The sequence below is a fragment of the Chlorocebus sabaeus genome, chromosome 20 (genome assembly GCF_047675955.1).
Source record: "Chlorocebus sabaeus isolate Y175 chromosome 20, mChlSab1.0.hap1, whole genome shotgun sequence".
NCBI lineage: Eukaryota > Metazoa > Chordata > Mammalia > Primates > Cercopithecidae > Chlorocebus > Chlorocebus sabaeus.
The window spans coordinates 28,060,526-28,079,720 of record NC_132923.1 but is presented as its reverse complement, the minus strand read 5'-3'; the positions used below and the strand labels follow the sequence as shown (position 1 = coordinate 28,079,720).

The window sequence follows — 19,195 nt, the reverse complement described above, 5'->3', positions numbered from 1 at the left end:
GGCCATTCTAAAGGAGTAGGACCTGAAAGCAAGAAGTCCCTGTATTAGTTTCCTAGGACTGCTATCACTAAATAGCACACTCTGGGTGGCTTTAAACAACAGAAACTTATTGTCTGAGTTGTGGACAACAGAAGTTCAAAGTCAAGGTGTCAGCAGGGCCATGCTCCCTCTGGAGGTGCTGGGGGAGAAACTCACACCTCTTGCCTAACGTCCAGCAGCCTCAGGCATTCATTCCTTGACTTGTGGATACGTTATTCCATTCACATGATTGTTTTCTCCCTTTGTGTCTTCACATCATTTTCCCTCTGTGCATGTCTGTTTCTCTGTCAAAATTTCCTGTTTTTATAAGGATACCAGTCATATCGGATTAGGACCTCATTTTAACTTGAGTACCTGTATGAAGACCCTATATCTGGCCAGGCATGGTGGCTCACACCTGTAATCCTTGAAGTTTGGGAGGCTGAGGCAGGCAGATTGCTTGAGCCCAGGATTTCAAGACCAGCCTGGGTCACATGGAGAAATCCCATCTCCACAAAGAATACAAAACTTAATCAGGTGTGGTGGCACGCAGTTGTAGTCCCTGCTACTTGTGAGGCAGAGGTGGGAGGATCACCTGAGCCCAGAAGGCTGCAGTGAGCCGTGATCATGCCACTGTACTCCAGCCTGGATGACAGAGCCATAACCTGTCTCAAAAAAAAAAAAAAAAAAAAGAAGACCCTACTTCCAAATAAGGTAACATTCTGAAGTAAGGGCTTCATGTCTTTTTTTGGATTAGGGAGACGGGGGACATAATTCAACCCATACCAGGCCCTACAGTATAATAAACATGGAGATTATTTTAATACTTCTGAAATTAATGGACTAGCTTGTTGCAGACCACCGCTCCCTCTAAAAACTATTAGAAAAGCTAGACAGAATATCCAAAACAGCTGCTTGAAGGCATCGGAAGCTACTGAGGTAGTCAGGACTTGAGGGGCTTAGAATCCATAGGGAAGGGAAGCATAGAGATAAGCCTGACATTTGGCATTGCTTTTACCCTCAAAGCATTTTTTGATTTGCAAGTAGTGGCAAAGAAGCTGCACACAAAAGAATGAGCAGTGAAGACACTAAGTTGAGATTGCAGCAATCTTACAGGTCTAAAGGAACAAAAACTGGAATCTGGGGACCACCAGGGAGGAGGGGCCTTGGTAAACACCTCAGGTTTTCAGTTGGGACTCACTCTCTAAGAGTTTCAGCCTACTAGGAAGAGTGTAACACATACAGATCAGCCTTACAAAGACTGAAACCCAGCCTCCAGTCAGCTCAATCCCTTCTTAGATGAAGGTGATCTGCCTCTTCCTTACTACTTACCAAAAGCAAATGTATGCCTTCTCCTATATCACATCACTCTGAACCTCAAATTATTTCTTCAAGTTTTCATACACAGTTATCAAGCATATAAAGAGACATGACTACATGACCAAAAATCAAAAAGAAGAGTATATGATAAAAAGCGACCTATGGAAGATACAGATTTTGGAAAGATCAAAGACAAACTTTTACAATAACTATAATTAGTGAACAAGATGGAGAATTTCATCAGAGAGCTAAAATTGTTTTAAAAAAAAGCAGCAAATTCTAAAACTGAAAAGTACATTAACTAAAATTTAAAGCTAAGTAAATGAATAAAACTTCAACAGATGGATTTAACAGCAGGTTTACCATAACTGAAGAGAGCATTGGTAAATTGGAAAATAAGACAGAAGAAAATATTCAGGCGAAATCACAGAGAGAACAAGGGTGGAATACACAAGAAAGAAGGTAAGACATGTAGGAGACAGTAGAAAGGTCTAACTGTATAAGCCCTAGGAGGAGACACAAGTGCGTGTGACTGAGAATCTTCTAAAACTGATCAAAGATATCAAACCATAGATTCAGAAGTACTGTGAACCCTATGCAGTGTAAACAGCAAGTCTGGCATGTTTAAATGACAAGACCAGCCTAGCTGCGGCGTGGGAAACAGAGAGGCAAAGTTCTTGGTAGTGGGATTGGATGCACTAGATCAGGCTGGGGCTTATGAAAAGTTTAGATCTAATTATAATTGGAAGTATTGGAGGATTTTAAAAAGGAGAGACATCATCTTCTGTAAGATCACTTTTGCTGCTGTGTTAGATGCATCACAGAGACCACTTATGTGTTTTTTGATAGTTGAAGGGAGAAGTGCTTATGTTTTGACATAGAGTTACAACATATAAATGGTCATTATTGTGCAGCCAGATATCCAACTAAAAATAGAGGATTCTGTTACTATGGAGTGGGCGGAAATGGATGATTGGGATTGACTAGCATTCTTTCTACAGAGGTTGAGTGAAGGAATAGGTCCAGCAAACAAGAGTGAGGAGTTGCCAACGAGGTAGGAATAAAACCAGGCGATTGTGGTACTGTGAAAGTTTAGCAAAGAAAATGATGCAGCAAAGGAGGTGGAGTGGCCAAGCCTGTCACCTACCGCTGAGATGTTGAATAAGATGAAGACCGGGAGCCTTTGGCTTTAACAAAATGAAGATCATTGGTAATCTTAAGAGCTATTACAAAGGGCTGAGCACACCTATAATCACACCTATAATCCCAGCAATTTGGGAGGCCGAGGAATGAGGACTGCTTAAGACCAGAAGTTTGAGACAAAACTAGGCAACATGGCAAGACCCCATCTCTCCAAAAAAAAAAAAAAAAAGAAAAAAAATTAGCTGGGTAGGGTGGCATGCACCTGTAGGCTTAGCTACTCAGAAGGCTAAGGTGGGAGGATCTCCTGAGCTCAAGAGTTTGAGGTTTCACTGAGCTATGGTCATCCCACTGCACTCCAGCCTGGTTGACAGAGAGAGACCCTGTCTCTAAGAAATAAAATAAATAAAAAATGAAAAAGAACTATTGCAGAGGGAAAATAAGGATGAAAGCCCAGTTGGAGTGGGTTGAATAGAGAGTAGGATATAGCAAATATAGATAAGTCTTTTGATGAGTTTGGCTATAGAGGGGAGCAAATAAAAGAATTAGCTAGCAGAAACAAGGATCATCTGGAGAAAATTTTGTTTTCTTAAGGAAAGACACTATTAAAGAATATGACAGTCACCTAATGAAAATGCAATCATTCATAATGGGGTAGATGTAGTAGCATGGCCACACCTGAAATCAGTGAAGCAGGGAAGGGGAGGAACAGCAAATATTCATGAATGATAATAGAGTTTATCATAGATTGTTCCTTAACATATTTGTATTCACCGCTTGAAAGATGGAAATGATAGATAATGCATTATGTATCTGATTTATGCAAAAAAGATGAGACAACACCATCCAGCAGATGCATTTTTAAAAGTAGGTAGGGAGTGGGGAGTTTGGCCCTAATAATGACAAAGACATATATACAAACACATACCATGCGCTAGGTATTGTCCTGAGTGTTTTACACTTAATTCTCACAGCTGTACGAAAACAAGTCTAAAGATTTGACAAATTTATGTACAGTGACATATTTTAAGTTAAAAAAGACATGTATCTATTTTTTTTATTATTTTCACTTTGGTCAACCTTGTTCACCTTAGGTAAGAGGGTTTGTACTATACTAAATGTACACTTTTACATGCATAGAGTATCTCTTCAGTGATTCATAAAAACTAGTTGTCCCTGGGGGGTGGTTTCAAGTCCTGTTGAAATCTTTCTATACCATATTAGTATGCTTAACTGAGTAAATAATTTAACCTTTCTTTGGTGATTCAGGTTTTTGCAGTGAGTCCACAACACTTTTTGACCATTTCTTCTTCAGCAAATAGATAAAATATTAGCTTATGTTCTCACCATTTGTCTCATTTAGATTAAAGTGAAATGCTAAATAAAAATTCTGGTCATTTGGGGGGCTTGTGGGAGTCTTAAATAGTTGGATTTAAGATCATCAGAATTTTACTGTCTATGATATTTTCCAGCATATATATGTCTACTTCAGAATTATTTGCCATATTTATTTTTAAATCTTTTATTATATGATATCCTTACAGTATTTTATGTCTTTGGCAGGAATTAAAAGGTGGAAAAGCTTATGCAAAGGTAAGCAGATGTTCTTTAACTGCTTTGGAACGTGTAATGTTGCTTATTGCTATTTATAGGCTTAAAAATTAAATTGTTTACTCTTCTAATATCTGTTCAAGCTTGTCTCTTTGTATATAAAGCAACTTGGAGATTGAACAGTTGGATCTAACAGTAAATTATAGGCATATTCTTTCTAAATGCTGATTATGGGATGTTATTCTTTAGATTCAGCCTCCCTGCTCTAGAGGATGATCTCTAGTTTGCATTAAGCCATAGCATGTGATAATTCAAAGGATCTCACCTGGGAAGTGTGGCCAGGCCCACCTCCTCCCACTGTAAGAGGACCTGTCCTTTTTGCTGTCTTAGCACTCTGTGTATACATGATAAGTACTGCTGGTTTTTACTTTTGCTAGCTCTGTGGAATTACTAATGGATGTGCTCACCTGTTTGCTGACTAGAAGGATTTAGTAACAACATTACCAGAAACTCACATAGTCCTTTTTTACTTCCAGTCTCTGTGAATGGTACCTCCATCAATCCAGTCACCTGAACTGAGAGATTGTACACTAGTCTTTTTTTCCCCTAACTTTTTAAATTTTGTTTTTTATTTTTGTAGACATGGGGTCTTGCTATGTTACCCAGGCTGGTCTCGAACTCCTGGCCTCAAGTGATCCTCCTGACTTGGCCTCCCGAAGTGCTGAGATTACAGGCATTAACCACCTTGCCTGGCCCCTGTACATTGGTTTTAACCTCCATATTTACTGAACACCCTAAATCTAGTTGGTTGCAATGCCAGGATGTTCTTTGTTAAAGTAATAGAAAACCTTCCTCAACTAGAGATTTTTTTAATATTACGAAACAAGGAGATGTGAGATAGACTTGCTCCAGAACTGGTCAATCCGCTGACTGAAGAACATCATCAAGAACTCATTATTTTTCTCTTTCCATTCTGCCATTCTCTATGTGACGACTTTGTTCTTGGCCAGCTCCCCTTCTGGACACCAGGTGGCTGGCTGCTTAATTTTAAGTTAACACATTCACATATGACAAAAATCCAGCTGCTTCTCCCTGTATTACATTTTTTTGAGTGAGGAAACATTTTCTAGATGACCCTCAGAGGGTTTTCCCATACCTTTCATTGGCTGGAACTGGATTATATGCCCACCCTAAACTGGTTGTGGGCAATCAGAATGGATTGCCATGGTTAGCTTAAACTAATCACAGTCTAACAATGAGCTAGGGTTTGGGTTTCCTTCCTTGCACACATGGATGAACTGAGACTGGACACCTGAATAAAACCAGGGTTTTGTGACTGGGCGTGGTGGCTCATGCCTGTAATCCCAGCACTTTGGAAGGCCATGGTGGGAGGATCACTTGAGCCCAGGCATTCATGACCACCCTGGACAACATGGTGAGACCCTGTCTCAGTAAATAAATAATTAATTAATTAACTAATTAAAAATAAATCAAGGCTTTGCTATCAAGGAATAGGAGGGCATTGATTCTGGGCTAGGCAGACAACAAGGTCTGCTGTAGTTGACCTGTCTTCTTCATTTTTGCCCTCTAAAAAGTCTTGAAACCATACCTTCTCTCCATTCCCAGGGCCACTGCCTCAGGTTATGCCTTCCTTATTTTTTATTTACAGCCTTCACTGGCCTTCTGTCTAGTCTCTCTGTCTCTGTTATCTCCCTCCATCCTCCATATTATTGCCAAAGTCATCTTTCTAAAATTAAAACGTGATCATATCATTCCCCCATTTTTAGTCCTTTAGCAGCTATTCATTGCTTATAAAGGAAAATGAAAATTTCTTAACCTGGCGTGTAAGACACATCTTGTCATCTCTACTGTCATCTGCACATGAACACACACATACACACTCATACACTCATCCTTATGCCTCACACATACCACCCTCACAAACCTCCTGGAGTATCCCATGCTATCTTATCCTTTTGCTTTGTAACTTGATGTCTTTTCCTACCATTTTTATATTTCTCCCTCCTCTTGTCCTGTCAACTCATGTATCATTAAAGACTTAGCTTAGTCATCCCTCCCCACTAAGAACTTTTCTTTTCCTCTGTTTCTTGTAACTGTCTCCCTCTATCACAGTACTTTCACACTGCATTAAGGAATCTGTTCACTTTTCTGTCCTCCCCTATTAAACTGTAAGAGTAGGAATGACTTCCATTTACCTGAAATGTAGATGCTGAAGATTATTTCATGAATGAATTAATATCTGTGACAAATACAGCTAGTGTTTATGTATATATGCCATTTCATGAGACAGTTACTCAGTGAAGCCAAAGAAAAAGTCATAAGGAAACATAGACTTTCTGGTTCTTCACTAGAATATAAGCTCTTTGAAAGCAGAGTAGATGTCCTATTCATCACTGTTTCCCAGTGTCTACAACTGGGCCTGTCATATAAACGATGCTTGATAATATTGACTTCACTCATTAGTAACTGTTAGCCTGAAATATCACATTGACATGCCCCACCTTTTAATATACTTTCTTAATAGGGGCTGTCTTAGTTAGTTTGGGATGCTATAGCAGATTACCATAGATTAGGTGATTTAAACAACATTTATTTCCCACAGTTCTGGAGGCTGGGAAGTCCAAGATCAAGGTGCTGGTGGATCCAGTCTGGTGAGGGCCTGCTTTCTGCTTTGCAGATGTCTGTCATCTCGTGGTGTCCTCAAATGGCAGAGAGCAGAGAAAAAGGAAGCAAGCTCTCTTGTGTCTTTTTAAAAGGGCATTAATCCATTCTTGAGGACTCCACTCTCGTGACCTAATTACCTCTCATAGGCCCTGCCACCTAATACCACCCTTTAGGGGGTTAGGGTTTCAACATATGAATTTTGGGGGAACATAAACATGCAGGCCTCAGAGGCACTAATCAGATTCTCCCCTTTTTTAACTTAACGACATTGTAATATACCAACATTACAACAGTAGATGGTAAGTCAATGGAGTAGTCTTTTATTCAACAAATATGTATTAAGTGCCAGACACTGTTCTTGGTACTGTTCTAAGTACTGGAGATACAGCAGTGAACAAGACAGACAAAAACCCCTGCATTTGTGGAGCTTACGTACTAATGGGAGCAGGGGTCATTGGAAGGACAGACAATAAGCAAATATGAAATATGTGTGTACATGATGTGATGATAACTACTAAGGAGAAAAATAGAGCAGGTAAGGGGAGGAAGGCAGTAACTACAGGGTAAGGGAGGGAAGAGGGATGTGATATAGGATGGTCAGGGAAGGCCCCTTTAGAGAGATGACTTTTCAACATTGACCTGAATGGAGTAAAGGAGAAAGCTATAAGAAAATCTGAGAGACAGCATTTCCAGCAAAAGAACAGTAAGTGCTAAAGGCCTTGAAGTGATCTTGGCATTTTCAAGAAACAGGACATTGTGGCTGCCAGAGTAAATGAGGAAAAGGAGGAAATGAAGTTGGTCAGGTAGCCAGGCACAGAGCAATAGGACACTGCAGAGAAAACTCTTTCAAGAGGAACGAGATCATGTCCTTTTCAGGGACATTGATAGAGCTGGAATCCATTATCCTCAGCAAACGTATGCAGGAACAGAAAATCAAACACTGCATGTTCTCACTTATAAGTGCAAGCTGAACAAATGTGATCACGTGGACACAGGGAGGGGATTAGCACACACTGGGGCCTATCGGGAGGGGGCGGGGGGAGCAAGAGCATCAGGAAAAATAGCTCTTGCTTGCTGGACTTAATACCTAGGCGATGGGTTGATAGGTGCAGTAAATCACCATGGCAAACTATGTGATAAACATGCATGTCCTACACATGTACCCTGGAACTTAAAATAAAATTTAAAAAAAAAAAAAAACAACAAAAAACCTCTTACAAGAAGTTTTGCTGTAAAGAGGGCCAGAAAAAAAAATGGTTCAATAGCCTGGAGAGAGATGTAGGGTGAGGTTTGGTTTGGTTTTATTTTGTTCATTAAAGTAGGAGAAAATCCAGCATGTTTGTGTGCTTTTGGGAATGATCCAACAGAGAAGGGAAATTTTAGAATGCACAAGAGCAGAAAGAATAACTGAAGTGATTAACTTGAGTGGGCAAGAGGAGAGTGGTTGACCTCAGACAGTACTGTAAGTGGGAAAGCAAGTATGTGGGCACAGATGCAGGTAGGTGAGTGGATGTCACTGGCAGTAAAAGCTTGTGGAAGTTAAGTGCTCTTTTGATTGCTTTAATTTTCTGATTGAAATAGGCAGTAAGGTCATCAGCAGAAAGTGAGGATGAGAAAGCAGTGTTGGAGGGTCAAGGAGAAGGATAATGTGTGAAATAGGGTGCACTGATAATGTGTGATCAGTCATGTGAGTCTTCACATGCCTGGTTGGATATGGCTTTGTCCTGGACATATCCAGGCTTTTTCTGCTGATCTTTTGCCCCTCCAAGAGAGGCAATAAGACAGCTGGGCACAGTGGCTCACGCCTGTAATCCCAGCCCTTTGGGAGGCTAAGGCGGGTGGATCACGAGGTCAGGAGATCGAGACCATCCTGGCTAACATGCTGAAATCCCGTCTCTACTGAAAATACAAAAATAAAAAATTAGCCGGGCATGGAAAATACAAAAAAAAAAAAAAAATTAGCCGGGCATGGTGGCGGGCGCCTGTAGTCCCAGCTACTCAGGAGGCTGAGGCAGGAGAATGGCTTGAACCCGGGAGGCGGAGCTTGCAGTGAACCAAGATCATGCCACTACACTCTAGCCTGGGCGACAGAGTGAGACTCCATCTCAAAAAAAAAAAAAAAAAGGCAATAAGACTAGAGTAACCATGTGCGAATTAGGTGGGTATTACTGCTGCTTGATGTGTGTTTGACTTACTGCATTTGGGGTTTGTGGTCCTTCGACTGCTCTCTGGGTTCTTATTCTTCATTCTTTTCGTATCAGTTAAAAGGTGTTAAAATAATGCTCCAGCCTGCAATTAAAATATTCATCTCGAATGTGATTTATATGTTCCCACTGTGTGTTTTAAAACCCTAAGGCAAACAACTTAGAATCACAGCAGTTTTTGAAATGTATAATACTGTGAAATGTATAATACTTTTTGTTGTATATTTATGGAAACATGCTTAATAAATTGCAACTCAATTCATTTTTTGTTGTTAATAAAAAGACTGTATATACACTTAGTCATGTAGACTTAGCTTGCTCACAAAATGATATAATGATAAAATGGGGTTGATTTGTTGTACCACATGGAAATGAGAAACAGGGTTGAGCAACATCAGAGGAAAGACTATACGGCAACCTTTGGCAGTTGCAGAAAATGGGGACTGAACCTGGGCAGTAATAACAAAAAGGAACAGATTTGAGCTGAACTTGTACACAGCAGCAAAGAGGGTTGATGTGGGGCAGAGCTCTGAGAAAGGAATAAATTAGGTTTCATAAAGAGAGATTCAGTTCAAGGATGATCAACAAGAAGACACTGGTACCAAAGAAAATAGGTGATTCACTTAAGTCACTCCAGTTCTTGCATGGGGAGTGAAAACTTAACCTGCAACGATCTGCCTTCACCATTGGTTAACTTGGGATAGAGCCTGACCTAGCATAGGGAGAGGAGAGTCTAATCATTCTTTTCTATGTGTATGCAAATTATCACTCTTGGTTTGCTAGTATTTCCCACAGGGTGGTGTGAATACCATTACTTGCAATGATTTTAGCTGTTTGATATACATTATTTTTACTTTAACAGTAATATATATTTTTAATGTATATAGAAAAAATGTATTTACTGCATCCATTCTGATTTCAGAGATCCTGTTGCTGAAGACAAGAATAGAATAAATAAATAAATTCATATAAAAGGTGAACCAATTTAAAAACACAAAGCAAATAATAGAGCAGGTATTAAGATGTCAAAAATTACAAATAAATGAAGTTTGAGAAAACCTGTCTAGGGTACGAGTTGAATATTTATTTTAAGGAGCATATGATAGAAGCCTACTAGATAGTCTATTAATATAATTCTCTTTCTTTTCATAGCTGGGCTTTGCAGATCTAAACCTGGCAGAGTTTGCTGGATCAGGAAATACCACTCGCCGCTGTTTACTGGAAGGCTATGATACCAAAAATACAAGACAGGATAATTCCATTCTTAAAGTAAGCACGTTTCAGGATTTACTTGTCAAGAAATAAGATTATCTGCCTTTAAATAAGCATATGTATATATTGTCAAGGACAAGATGTGAATCAATGCTGATATGATAAACTGACCATGCCACTGAAGTATTCATCACCTAGGGAAAAACCCCATCTAAGTCACAAAAGCAGTGAAAAGTAACAAATGTTCACCTTCATGGTCCTAAGGTGTTTTTCTTTGATGTTTTGAGCATTCAGAGAATACATACACCACTACAACATAAGAGCTCATTGGGAGGAAGGAGCAGGATGAATTAATGAATACCTTAAAATGTTTGTAGCTCCCATAAGGTGATTTACAGAGCAGCTGTGATAGGTACATAGAAGCCACTGGGTTCTCTTGTAAACTAGTGAAGTGACAGATGGAACCCACTTCTGGGCATCTGCCTGGCTTTTTCCAAGTACCATCAGGAGCCATGTACTCTAGTGATGAGTGCGAATGTATACTTCATAGAGTTAATTGTAGTATTAAATGAGATTAATTGAGAAAATATTTGTAAAGTACTTTGCACCTAGGAAACCCCACTAGATAAACCTTTTGCAGTGTTTCAGTTAGGTTACCCCATGATGGTAAGTTATCTAATAAGGAAGGAAAATAATTCTGAATTAAAACTAGATGTTCAGAAGTTAGTGAAGCAAAGAAATACTGTACAGTTTTCAAACTTTTTTTGCAGCCAATCTTAAGCTCTGCACATATGAAAATGTGTAAAATGGTTATTATAGCCAGTCCAATGCATAAAATGGTTTTTGTAACTCTCACACGAATTTAGCAGCTGGAAAGAAAGGTGGGATAGCAAGTTGGTATGGGAAGGAAAATGTTCAGAAGACAAGGAAGAAATTAGAAAAGTATCACAGTATAAACTTCTGTACACATCATGTTGATTGTATAGCTTTGTGGTTTTATAACTCTAAGAAGTTTTCAAAGCACTTGCCCATATCTCCATGAGATGAACAGGTTTAGACAGATGAGGATAGATTGTTATTCACGTTTTATAGATGAAGAGCTGAGACTAAAGTATCTCACAAAAGTAGTCAGTGGCAGAGCTGGGACCACAGCACATATCTTCTGCTGCCTGGTCAGGGGTCTTATTTCCTCATATTTCTTATATGAAAAGATGGATAATTCTTCTCTGAATGGCAGTGTTTTCATTGGAAATTGAAATAACTTTTTAATTTCAGACCCTCACATTCCTAAGAGCCAACTCATGGAGTAGTTTCCTTCTGGCTTCCCATTCATCCTTCCACACCATCTCTCCCACTTTGTCCTACGAAAAAAACATACTTTTTGAAGATTATACCATTCAGTCATAACACTCTCTCCTTTCCTAATCTCTGCCATCTCCTGACCCCTTAGGTACCTTCTCGCTCCTATCCATTGATGACTTAGCTCATGGCTCACAGTTTTTCTCTATATCTCTTCTCAGGTCATCATTTTTCCATGGCTTCACCATCTGTGCAGGCGAGCTAGCCTTGTGGACTATCTTATCTGTATTTTCTTTCCTGATAGCTGATCATCTATGAGTCTAAGGCTTCTCAGTTCCTTAAACTCCTTATCTCCGGCAATATTTTCCTCCTCATCATCTCAGTTCCTACTCCCATGGTCACACTCTAGAGTCTAGACCTTTTTACTCCTAGAAACTGCACCCCCCAAAAAATTTCAATTTAAAGTTTTCTTCCTCCTACACTATCTGTTTCCAGTCCTCTTAGTCTCACTTAGCTGTCTTTAACCTTACCACTTTCCTACTATCCATCAGCCCTGACTTGCTTCCACTTCCCTCTTTATCCAGCTTAAATTTCATGGTCCGTAAGACCAGGAGTTCAAGACCAATCTGGGCAACATAGTGAGAACCCCATCTCTAAAAAAAATAATAATAATAATCCTGGCTCCTCTGTCCCTGTCTCCCTGCATTGTCTGAATAATCCCCAACTTTTGTTGAACTCGGTTATTAAATATCTATCCTTGCATGCTGAGCATTGCTGAAGAGAATCACACAACCAGACTAGCTGTCATTACTGAAGCCGTGCCCACTGCCATCTGGCAGTCATACTCTACTTCCTTCATATGCTTCCTTTCTCAGTTTTAGATATTCTATCTCATACCTTTTTTCTCCTCGTATCCCAACACACTATTCTTGCTCTCAGATACTGGCCTTGCCTTATCCTATTGAGAAAACAGAAGCCATTAAACTCGAATTCCCTCATCTTCCCATCACAGACTTTACTTGCCTCTCCTGCCTTATCCTTTTTGTCTCCTGTTACAATGGATGGCATGTCCCCTCTCCTATTAGAAATCAGTCCTTCCTCTTGGCTTCTGGAATCCAAAGTTTGCCTAACCAAGAGCTTTACCCCTTAGATTATCCCCTCTTCTCATCATCTCTACCTCAAATGAACCATCTTCATCAACATGTAAAGAAACAGCTCCACTATCTCCCATATTTATTTTAAAAAAGGACAAAAATTAATCTCTCATCTTCTCCAACTACTGTCTCACATCTCTGTTCTACTTCACTATTCAGTTCCTTAAAAGCTGTATGTGCCACCTCCATCTCCTTTCTGAGACATCCATGATATTCAACAGTGCAGTTTTGATGGAGTTGGAAAGCAGACCTCAGGGTTCTATGAAAGAAGAGATGATGAGGAAATCAGTGCAGTAGGATAGATTTGCCATTTAAAGAGAAAAAGAATAGTCATGGAGGTGCTGGGGTGAGGAGATAGGAATGAAATAAGGTTATATAAGATACATGTCAGCCATTAGCTGGAGAACATACAACAATGTACATATCATGTTATTCACTAAGACTATGAATTTTGCTGTGTGCAGCCCTGGGATCACATCTCAGCTCTGCCCTTTACTAGTTTTCTGGTTTTTAAAATATCACTTAATCTCCTGAGGTTAAAATGAAAATATTGTTCTCTCATAGGAATACTGAAAATTAAAGGAAATAATGCATATTAAACACATAGCTTATGCCTGGCACATAATGAATTCTCAAATCATGATTGTTGTTAATGTTGTTGTTACTATTACCATTATCATTATTACTCCCATAAGAATATAAAGAGGTCCTATGACTGACTGTTAAAGGTAGTCAGCAACTAGAGAATAGCAGCATCTTAGAAAGTATTAGAAAAGCTTTAAATCCTGACTGGGCACAGTGGCTTACACCTATAATCCTAGCACTTTGGGAGGCCAAGATGGTAGGATCACTTGAGGCCAGGAGTTCAAGATCGGCTTGGACAACATAAGCAAGCCCCATCTCTACAAAGGAAAAAAAAAAAGAAAAGAATTCACCAGGCGTGGCATGCACCTATAGTCCCAGCTACTCAGAAGGCTGAGACAGGAAGATCGTGAGCCCAGAAGTTTAAGACTACAGTGATCTGTGATAGCACCACTGCACTTCAGCCTGGGTGACAGAGCAAGACCTTATCTCAAGAATTTAAAAATTAAAAAAAACTTTAAATTCTGATCTAAAGCTGGAACAAAGGCCAGAAGCTTTTTACTCTTAGAAGCCACCAGCCAGCATCCCTTGAAACATCAACATGGCAACTTGAAGAAAAACATTACCAGACACTTAGGCACCACAGGAATTTGGGAGTAAAGACAGATAGATTAGCATGGCCACACACCCACAGGATTATTACTGGTGAATTATTATTGCTATTTGTTTCCATTATTTCCGTTCTGATTTTTGCAGTTTTGAGGTTTTGAATGTTAAAAATTATTTTAATCTATATGGAGCAGTAATTTAATATTGAATATAACCCACTTCTTTTTTTTTTTTTTAATAGAGACAGGGTCTTGCTCTGTTGCCCAGGCTGGAATATAGTGGCATAACCATAGCTCACTATAACCTGAAACTCCTGGGCTCAAACAATCCTCCTGCCTTAGCCTCCCATGGATATAACCCAATTCAACAATCATTTTATTTAATGCTTTCCCAATAGAAAATATCGGACTAGGTGCTGTGAAGGAAGCATTTTATAATTTTTTATAATCTTGATGTTTCTTGTTTTATGTTTAGGTTTTGATCAGTATGCAACTGATGTCTGGTGACCCATGTTTTAAAACGTAAGTTGATACCCAATAAGTGGATTATGTATCTAAAAGTATAAGGATGATTTATTTGTTTAAATTTTTACACTAATATTTTATAGTGCTTATGGGAAAATACTAGTTAAGAGATAGTTTCTTCCATGGGAGACTGACCTGACCCTCTTAGAAGTTATGTTTACCTATTACCAAATGAATTCTCCATACTCTAAATTATTAATGCTGTAGGTCTTTTATCATCTTCAGGTTTTGAGTAAAATTATATAAACAAAAATTTTTAATACAGCTTCTGTGAACATATTCATTTCTTCAGTAAATACCTATTAAGTGCCTTACCAGGTGTTAAGCCGTATTCTAGATACTAGAGAAACAGCAATGAACAAAATAGGTTAAGTCCTTGCCATCCTGGAGCTTATATTCTAAGAGGAAAATGGACAATAAGCTAACAAGTAAATACATAATACACCGATGGTCATAAGCACTTTGGAGAAAAAGGATGGGAGGGCCATGGTGAAGAGAATTGTCGCTATTCCATATATAGTAGTCAAGGGAGGCCCCCCTGGTAAAGATGATATTTGAGTAGAGACCTGAAAGAGGTGGGAGGCAAGTCACACCGGCATTAGGGGAAAGAGTATTTGAGGTAGAAGAAACAAGGACAAAGACCTTGAGGGAGAAGTGTTCTTGGCACGTTCAAGTAGCTGCCTGGAGAGCAGCAGGTCTAAAGCAGGGTGAATAAAGAGGCGGGTGACAGGAGATGAGGTCAGATGATAAGGAGTCTTGTGACCATTATAAAAAGGACTGCCACTAACACTCTGAGATAGAAAAGCTATTGAAAGTTTTGAGCAGAGAAGTAAAATTTTCTGACTTGTGGCTGCTGGATAGGGAATAGACAATCTGTAGGAGTAACAAAGGGGACAGGGGCACAAATAAGTAGATAAAAGGCTATTTCAGTAATCCAAGGTTTTGAGCCTGAGTAACTGGACAAATGGCACTTTCATTTGTTGAGATGAGATAACAAGTTGGGAGTTTGGGTGTCAGACATTTTAAATTTGAGATCCCTATTTAACATCCAGCGGGGCATGTCAAGTAGGCAATTGGATAGATCAACTAGAGTCCAGTAGGGAGATCTGGGCAGGAGATAGAAGTGTGGAAATTATTACATCATTCGCATACAGGTAGTAATTAAAGCCATCAGACTTGAATAAATAACTAGAGGGAACGAGTAGAAATGGAAAAGGACCAAAGACTGAGGTGGGGACACCCCAGCGTGTTAGAGGTCAGGGAGACTGGGAAGAAGAAGGAGCAAAGAAACCATGAGTGTGATCGGAGGAAGAAAGCAAAGCAGAGTCCTGTCCTGAAAACCAAATGAAGAAATGGCCTCAGAAAGGCAGGAATAAGCACCTGCGTCACACGCTGCTGTAGTGGGTTTCAGAAAATGAGGACTGAGGATTGACCCTTGGAATTTGCAGTGCAGAGACTGTTGATGACTTTGGCAGGCACTTTGGTAGAATGCCCTTAGACTAAAGCCTTTTGAGCGTGGGTTAAAGAGACTTTGGGAGGAGAAAAATTGGAGACAGTGAGTATAAACAGTTCTTATGAGGGGCTTTGCTGTAAAAAAGAAACAGAAAAATGGAGTCGTAAGTAAAGAGAGGATTTGGAGTAGGGCAGGTTTTATTCATTTTTAAGATGGAAGATGGTATAGCATATTTGAGTACCAATAGTATTGGCTCAGTAAGAGGGAGAAACTGATGATCCAGAAAAGGGACTGTTGCTAGAACAGCATCCTTGCATTGTTGGAAGGGAGGAAGGCTGAGAACGTAGCTACTGACGCAGGTAGAGGAGAAATGGAAGCATATAGAAGTTCTTTTCTAATTGCTTCTGATTTCTTAGTGCAGTAGGAAACAAGGTGCTCATTGAAGAGCAAGGACAGGGAAGATAGAGGAAGGGGTTTGAAGAAAGGAGAAGGTATGCAGAAGTCTCACAGAGTGTCAGCATGAACGGAATGGGAAATGCAGGATTGCTTCTCAGCAGCCTTGGGGACACTTAATGATTAAAAATGAAAGTTCATTGATATCATTGAAATATCAGAAAAATACACATAGAAAACTAAAGAAAACATTACCTCCCTGTATATCAACTTCATGTTTTTAATAGCTGTAACTTAGAAAGCAACACCTAGCCGGGCGCGGCGGCTCATACCTGTAATCCCAGTACTTTGGCAGGCTGAGGCAGGAGGATCACTCTACAAAAAATACAAAAATCAGGCATGGTGATGCACGCCTGTGGTCCCAGCTACTTGGGAGGCTAAGGGGAGTATTGCTTGAGCCTGGGAAGTGGAGGTTGCAGTGAGCCGAGATTGCACCACTATACACCAGCCTGGGCGACAGAGCAAGCCCCTGTTTCAAAAAAAAAAAAAATCAATTCTTGATTAAAACCACACATCTTCCTATAACTTAGCCTTCCTATGCTGTCTTCTCAGAAACCATGGTTTCCTGACTCCTTTATTTTCTGCTTTCTTGGGATCAAACCAATTTTGCTATACTATTTTTGGTGTCTCGGGTAACAGTTTGTTTTTCTAGTGGAGTAGGATTTAGGGTAAAATAAGAGAATGAGCAGCAAAACTTAGCAGAAGAAAATAAATTGATCATTCCTTCTCATGAACTTTTTATGGATATTCCCTTTCTTGCCCTTTCTCTGCTCTTTTCTCTCTCTACTTAAACTCACATATTGAAGAACTTGAAAATAGATCATCTAATGTTTTCTATTATCTCCATAAATTTAATTCTGACAATCTGGAGTTTACAGAGAAAGACTTTTATAATTCATAAAAATAAGCAGACATTACCTAATTCCAAATACCTAAAAGTATTTTTCGAGAATCAAATCCTCAATAGTTTTTCTTTTCTCCTTGAAATTGTTCAAATGTCATTGAAAAAGGGGAAATTCTAACACATTCATATACTTGCACATCCTGAATATGTACTGAAGAGAAAAAACATTTTAGCTACTGATGTAAAAAGTAAATTCATTTTATCAGGTTATATTTAAATATATATCAAATATGTAAAATCACATTACTTTAGAGCTGAAAAGAATGTTGGAAGTTGTCTAATCCAGTGATTTTTTGTTTCAGATTATTTAGCTACAAAATCCTCAATATAATATGAGGCCAGGCATGGTGGCTTATGCCTGTAATCCCACACTTTGGGAGGCCAAGGCAGGTGGGTCACTTGAGCTTAGGAGTTCACGACCAGCCTGGGCAACATGGTGAAACCCTGTCCCTACCAAAAAATAAATTTAAAAATTAGCCGGGCATGGTGGTGCACCTGTAGTCCCAGCTACTCAGGAGTCTGAGGTGGGAGGATCACTTGAGCCCAGGAAGCAGAGGTTGCAGTGAGCTAAGATCATGCCACTGCACTCCAGGCTGGGTGACAGAGTGAGACCTGTCTCAAAAAATAAAGCAAATATATTATGAATCCTAGTATATAAAATTTTACTCTATATCCCCTCCAACTTAGGTAAGATGAGAATAAATTTTCTACTGGGCACTCTCCCCTGTCTGTTTCTACAAGACCCTAAAAGATATCATGAAACCAGTTTTAAAAGTATTGCTGTAATCCAAGTTCTTATTGTACAGATGAGGAAACTGAGGCACAGAGCAATTGAGTGACTTTACTGAGTATCTTTGTCCAGAACGAAGATATAAATAACTGCTGGAGGGCTTCATTCTACTATTCTCTGCTTTTGTCTATCTTTAAATTTTTCATGATATAAATTTTTTTAATTTACTTGAGAAACAAGAGTACAGCAGATCCTTAGTCTCAAGTTTAAATCCTAGTTTTAATATTTTCTGAGCAGAAGATCTGTGACATAGATTGTATAATTCTTTTGAAGCACCAATTTTATACTGTAAGATCAGAATTTATGAAGAAGACAGCTGGTAAGTCAGCCTAACCACCTACCCTAAACTTTATTTCATAGTTCTCTACAACTCATCAAATATCCACCAACTCTTGTAAAAGAATGAAACTCACTCTGAAAAGTGCTGATAAAGAAAAAAGATATTTTAAGAGAGAAATTGTATACTCTGCTGGCATTTGGGAATCTGGTGGCAAAGCAGATCTAGGGGTGATATAAGTCTCTCGAATAGCAAGGTTCTGACGTGTTCATATTCCAAAAGGAAGGAAATTATCATTTGTGAAAATGATTTCATGAATGTTACAGTCTCTCAATTTTTAAAACAACTCTGTAATGTAAATATCCATGTTTTTGAGTAAGGACATTGAGACTAGGAGGTTAAGGAATTATTTCTTCCAGGGTCCCAGGATGCAGTCATTCATTCAGTACATGTGTATTGATTGCCTGCCACATGCCAAGACTTAACAAGCTAGAAAAGACCAGCCCCTGCTCTGAAGGGATTCATTGATTATGTGGGAGACAGGCAAACAGCATACAATGTCACTGGGGCACACAGGATAGGATCCCTAGCCACAATTCCTTAGAAACCAGGGAAATCTTTACTGAGAAGGGGATGCTGAGCTAAGTTTAAGGGATGACTAGGAATTTACTAAGCACAGGAGGTAGGTAGGGACACCCCAGGACAGAAAACAGTTTGCACAAGTTTATGCCATCATTACAGGACATTGAATATTTAAGAAGTGTCAAGTAGGTAATATTGTCATTTTATGAGGTCATTTTTCACACATTCTTAACATTACTATAATGCAGTCAAATTAATCCCATCTCTTTTTCTGTACTTGATCTACATTAAGTGATTTCAGATGACGGATATAAAAGCATTTTCAGAACAAAAGAGGTAATAGAATAAAAACTGGCACATGGCAAGCACTCAGTGATTATTTATTCAACAAGACTGAGTTGTCCAGGTAGCTAAGAGAGCTGCCAAGGCCCAGCTAAG

General features: G+C 39.2%; 1 protein-coding gene across 1 annotated transcript in view; it reads left to right on the top strand.

Moving 5' to 3' along the window:
- The window catches only part of EEIG2 (EEIG family member 2), a 73,846-nt gene that overhangs the window by 37,073 nt on the left and 17,578 nt on the right, over positions 1 to 19,195 (top strand). Inside the window, exons 3-5 of the mRNA XM_007977764.3 lie at positions 4,042 to 4,071; positions 10,071 to 10,187; positions 14,249 to 14,295. Coding sequence (XP_007975955.1) covers positions 4,042 to 4,071; positions 10,071 to 10,187; positions 14,249 to 14,295 — 194 coding nt within the window. The remainder of the gene's footprint in view (positions 1 to 4,041; positions 4,072 to 10,070; positions 10,188 to 14,248; positions 14,296 to 19,195) is intronic.